Source organism: Trichechus manatus, unplaced genomic scaffold (assembly GCF_000243295.1).
Source record: "Trichechus manatus latirostris isolate Lorelei unplaced genomic scaffold, TriManLat1.0 scaffold00061, whole genome shotgun sequence".
In the NCBI taxonomy this organism is placed as follows: domain Eukaryota; kingdom Metazoa; phylum Chordata; class Mammalia; order Sirenia; family Trichechidae; genus Trichechus; species Trichechus manatus.
Window position 1 is genome coordinate 6,362,637 of NW_004443997.1, and position 5,996 is coordinate 6,368,632.

Consider the following 5,996-nt stretch of genomic DNA (forward strand, 5'->3'; position numbering starts at 1 on the left):
GATTCCAAAACCGACGGGTGGGTTCCATGGAATGTCAAGACCTCTTAAACACGATTGGACTGATTTTTTTTAAATTTTATTAAAAAAATTTTTTATTTATCTTTGAATCTGTAATCCAATTACATGGTACAAAATTCAGAAGGTACAAAAGCGTGTATAGTACAAAGTGTCTCTCCCTGCCCTCTCATGCCCACCACCTCCTGCCACCCAGTTTCCTACTTGGAAACAGTCTTTTACATTTTTGTGTTTCCTTCTGGAGATCTTTTATGCATATACAGGTGTGTGTGTGTGTGTGTGTGTGTACTCTTCCCCTTCTTTTGTCTTATGACAGTTTTATTGAGATATAATTCAGAAACCATACAGTTCACTCATTTAAAGTATATAGTTCAGTATTTTTCAGTAAGTTCACGGAGTTGAGCAACCATCTCCACAATCTAATTTTTGAGTGTTTTTGGCCTCCTAAAACAAAACCCCATGCCCATTAGTGGTCATTCCCCACTTCCTTTCATTTCAGCCTAGAGGATTCCCTTTGGTATTTCTTAAAGGGAAGGTCTGATAGTGACACACTCTCAGTTTTTGTTCATCAGGCAATGTCCTAATTTTTCCTTCATTTTGAAGGATAGTTTCACTGGATATAGAATTCTTGGTTGACATCTTTTTCTTCCAGTACTTTGAATTCATTCTACTACCTTCTGGAGTCCATGGTGTCTGATGAGCAGTCATCAGTTGTTAATCTTATTGAATAAGAACCTTTTTATGGGATGAATTGTTTTTCTTTTGCTCTCTTCAAGATTGTCTCTTTATCTATGGCTTTTGACAGTTTAACTGTGATGTGTCTAGGTGTGGATCTCTTTTGAGTATATCCTGTTTAGAGTTCCAGACACAATGCTTGGGGCTGGAGATACGAGAAGACACTGTTCTTGTTCTCAAGGTCCTCACAATTTGGTGGAGGAACCATTTCTAATATTACAAAATACTTAGATCTTGGCAAACACAGTCATCAATTTAGTATTCTGAGACTATGTCCTAATGAGCAGTCGCACTTCCTTTTGTTGACGCATAAGAAATGTTTGGTCATTGTGGTTTTAATCACAGGAACTTGCTGAAAAACCAAGTGTCAGGTACCCAGGCGCTCCTAACTCCTCTGGCTTAACCTTGCTTCAAAAGTGACTGCTCAAAGGACTGTAGCCCTCCCCTGAAAATGTCTACATTTTCTTTAAGGAGTTTTCAAGACATGACAAAAGCAGTGTTTAATTTAAATAAATAAATAAATAAAAGTAATGTAATTAGGTTTTTGTTTCGTTGCCTCACAAGTTAGATGGCCCGGCACCTTCTTTTTGAGACTATATGGTCTGTCTATGAGGAGTTGCTTATTCTGTGGTTCAGAATGCTTCCGGTACCTGTGAACCCCAGGGGCAGAAAAATGCCGTGCTTTTCTGCATTGACAAGCGTATCTGGAAAATCAGCAGTTAGTCTTAGGTTGTTTCTTGCCTTATAAAATGTTCTTTTTGCTACTGACTGCCTTGGGCAAGTCAGAATGCAGCAGGCCGGCTTCGTGGGTGGGGTGTGATTTACCAGAGGCCTGACTGCCTCGGTGTGTTTAGCAGAGCAGGAAACATAACTCTTTGTGAGAAATATAAAATTGACATGGTAAATCATTGCTCATTAATGGAAATGGACATGGAAGACAGCCCATTCAGCTTAGAATGTGGGCATTAATCTAATCCAGTCCCATTAATCTAAGCTGATGTCCTGAATGGCCTTCCCTGAACCATCCTTCTTCCCCTGGGCAGTGAGCACCCTCCTGCTTCCTTTATGACAGGCCACAGTGATCCCATTTTATAATTTCTCTTCTGTTACAAATAGGTTTAATGTAGTTATCCCACTTGGAATTTATTTTTTTATTTGTCTTTCACATCTCTAGGCCATATGGCTAGAGGTGCATATAAACCTTGATTTCAAGATGTTAGGATAGAGGTATCTCAAATTGTATTGCTGCACAGACACCATGGAGGGCTCTGGGTTTCTGAGCATTTGTTATCTGCATCTCAGAGTTGTGTGGGGAAGCAAGAGTATGATATGAAAATATTCACAAATGAGCTGGCTACTTATGAAATTATCTCCGCTCATCCATCTCTCTGCTTCCCTGTAGAGCAGGGATTAGCAAACTTCCTGTAAAGGGTGAGACAGTAAATAATTCAGGCTTTGCAAATCATATGGTCTCTGTTGTAGTGTGAAAACAGCCATTGATAGTGTATAACGGATGGGAATGGCTGTGTTCCAATAAAACTTTATTTACAAAAACAGGCATCAGTCTGGATTTGGCCCTCAAGCTTGCACTAGAGCCCGCCACCCACGCCCACCCCCATGGGTCAGTGTCTTTGTTAGTCAGTTGCTTCCCAATTATGGGTAGTGACATAAGAGGTTCTGACAAAATGAGACCAATAATTAAAGGAAAAAATCAGCAAGTACATGAAATGATAGCCCCTTCCAAAGAGAAGAAGGATTATGATAGGCCTTTGGGAAGTCAATGAAATTCTCAAATATTTTTGAAGAAATGACTTTATGATCTTGCTGCACAAGTCCAACATTGGCGTAAAAGATACTAGCATATTATCATATAATTTTGTTGGAAAAATTTGGTTTATACTTGGTTCATTTTTAGAATCAGCGTGTAATTCCAATTGTAATTTAGATTTTTAAAATAGGATAAATTTATTTTCCTGATTTTCAGTTTTAATTGCCAAGATAGACCCCCAATCACTCAAAATACATTTTTAAGTAATATTCACTATAAAAGTTTGTCCCTGTTTTAAGTAGGTTGCCTTTTCCTAGCACCAAGTACACTCAGATACAAAGACCCCAGCACTTTTTCTGCTGATCAGGGATGGGAAGACATTGACTGGAAGAGAACACTTCAGTTCTCTGTATTTCTGGATTCTTGCTTCTTCAGAGAGGTGGCTAGAGCCAACTCTGCCAAAAACTTCACATGACATATCCAAAGCAGGACTAGGTGGAGGGTGATGACTTGCTAGTATAGAAAGGTCCCAGCATTTTCAACTGGTTTGGTTATTAACCATCAACCTTTGGAGCCAGGGACATTTTTTGAGCGTGGTATACAGTTTTTATTTGCCTTGTTCAGGTTCCTAGTTGTATCAGTCCTGATCACTACACCTTTCAGTCATCCTATTGCTATGATTGAGAATTACCAACTATCTGAGCATTCCATCAAAATTGGGTGCAAGCCACCTGGAGAGACAGGTGAGCAGACAGCAGGCCCAGGAGGGGACAGAGGTAGCAGCTGACAGTTCTGAGTACAAGCTTTCTCAAAGCTGCTCCCTTGCATCGAGGGTCTTTGTGGGTCACCGGCTCCTGGGTTTTAGCAGACTTACCATATTTTTACACAAATAATGCATGTCTTCTGAGTTTGTTTGCCGGCTGCGCCCTCCCCCTGCTAGGTATTTTTTTTTTTTTTTTTTACATGTTGCTGTGAAGAAAACTTAGCATAGCACACTTGCAGAGGATGCTGCGGGTGGGGGTGGGTGGGGAGAGGGGGGGGGGGTAGGGGAGTGTCTGGCTGGCAAAAAAGCCACAAAAGGCATGTTATTTGCATAAAAAGTAACCCCTGGGTGGAGCAAATGGTTACAACATGTTCCACTACTGGCCAAAACGTTGCTGGTTTGAACCCACCCAGAGATGCCTTGGAAGACAGGCCTGGCCATCTGCTTCTGAAAGGTCATAGCCTTGAAAACCCTATGGAGCAGTTCTGCTCTGCACACCTGGGGTCACCATGAGTCAGAGTAGACGCGATGGCAACTAAACAACCACCACAACAAAACTCCTACACAAGACTTCCTTGTGTGCCTTCGAGTTCTGGAAATACTAGGGCAGTAGGATAGAACATGGGGGTTGAAGAGTCAAACTGACCTGTATTGGTTATCTCAGCTTTGCCTCTTACCAGCTGGGGCAAGTCACTTGAGCCCTGTCTGTCTCCCTTTTCTTCTCTGCCCAGTAAGGGCCAAGTAACTCTAGACCTGTTGGGGGGATTTAACGAGATAATCCATGTAAAGAGCTTAACACAGGCGCAGCACTGTTCGTAACAGCTAAAAGGTGGAAACAACCCAAGTGTCCATCAAGAGATGAATGCATAAACGAAATGTGGCATATCCAGACAACAGAGTATTATTCAATCATGAAGAGAAATGAAATTCTGATATGTGCTACGACATGACGAACCTCGAAAACATCATGCCAAGTGAAATAAGTCAAACACAAAAGGAAAACATTATATGATCCTATTTATATGAAATATCTAGAACAGGCAAATCTACTAAGAGAAAAGAAGATTAGTGGTTTCTGGGGGCTGGGAAGGGGGCAGACCAGGAGTAAAAAAACAGAAAAGGAGCTCAGCAATGGGCCTAGCACACAGTAGGTGCACAGTAAATAGAAGCCTGCAGGAAGCTTCATTTTCTTTTGTTGTCCTCTTTCCTTTCTTTCCTGTCCTTACTACCAAAATCAAACAAACAGACTGAAGAATTCCAGGTCTCTCTAATACTCATTGATGATGGGGAGGAGGGAATAGAAGGAAAATGCCCCTTTGGGGTTTTAACTCCTCAGCTCCCCACCTCCCTCTCGTTGTCACAGCCCCAACAAGCGAGGCCCACCGACATACAACGAGCACATCACCAAGCGTGTGGCCTCCAGCCCGGCGCCCCCCGAAGGCCCCAGCCACCCCCGAGAGCCAAGCACACCCCACCGCTACCGGGAGGGGCGGACAGAGCTGCGCAGGGACAAGTCCCCGGGCCGACCCCTGGAGCGAGAGAAGTCCCCAGGCCGGATGCTTAGCACACGGAGGGAGCGGTCCCCCGGGAGGCTGTTTGAAGACAGCAGCAGGGGCCGGCTGCCCGCGGGGGCCGTGAGGACCCCGCTGTCCCAGGTCAATAAGGTGAGTTGATGTCCTGAGGCCTGTGCAGCTGTCACAGAGGCCAAAGGGGTGACTTGGGGAGCTGAGGCCCCCCTCAAAGGCACAGTTGTAGAAAAGCAACTCCAGTACTGTAATTCAGATTTTGAGATTTTTAACAAGTTTAGGATAAAACGTACTCTATTTACGAAAAGACTTCCTAAGCAAGTGGATAATGTGGGAGAGATTTAAAAGGGGAATCTGTATGTATTATATATGTACCTCAAAATGTAAGTTCCCTTCCACTGTCAGCCAGTTTCTGGAGATGTTTGTATGTATCGAGCAAATAGGTATGCATACTCTCCCTTTCTAAACACAAATGACAGCATACTATACAAACTGCTCTATTTTTCAGATAGACACACACATATAGAATGTTTCTGGAAGGCTACACAGAAAGTGGTGACAGTGGTTGCCTTCTAGAACTCTCAAGTTTTTGAAATTTGAAAATTACGTGCCGGTATTATCTATTTAAGTGTTAAGTTAGCAACCGAACAGATGGTGTATGTGTGGAAGACGGGGCTACACGAATGAGCAGGGGGCCCAGATGCCTCCTCGGCAGGCCGGCTGCGTCAGGAGCCCACTCTGGACAGCAGAGTGCTTTCTGCAGTCTGGTTTTCTGGATCACATTCTCCTTCTAATGGCATCTGCAGTTCATTGTTGGCATCTCTGCCACTAAAGACAGGAGGAGGAGCCATCCACGTGTCTTTTCTTACCGAGTTACTGATAAAATTGTGTGTGTGTGTGTGTGTGTGTGTGTGTGTGTGTGTGAGAGAGAGAGAGAGAGAGAGAGAGAGAGAGAGAGAAATATGTACATAACACAAGTTAAGTGTGGGGATTTTTCTGTGAAGTTTACCACCTGACTGATCCCAAGCTTTGAGGGTTGGCTAGGTGAGGTGGTGCCAGCCTGCAGAGCACTGCCACGCCGGGAGGGATAGCTTAGGTGCTGCAAACTTTCTGTTTTGATTGTGCAAAGTAAACTCAGCCATTTCCAGCTTTGAATGACTGAAACCCATCTTCCCTATTTTGCTCCTAG

General features: G+C 43.4%; 1 protein-coding gene across 2 annotated transcripts in view; it reads left to right on the top strand.

Moving 5' to 3' along the window:
• The window catches only part of CIT (citron rho-interacting serine/threonine kinase), a 180,839-nt gene that overhangs the window by 172,374 nt on the left and 2,469 nt on the right, over positions 1–5,996 (top strand). For both annotated transcript variants that reach the window (XM_004379026.1, XM_004379027.1), the window contains 2 exons: positions 2,818–2,820; positions 4,645–4,945. In XM_004379026.1, the coding sequence (XP_004379083.1) occupies positions 2,818–2,820; positions 4,645–4,945 (304 nt within the window). The remainder of the gene's footprint in view (positions 1–2,817; positions 2,821–4,644; positions 4,946–5,996) is intronic.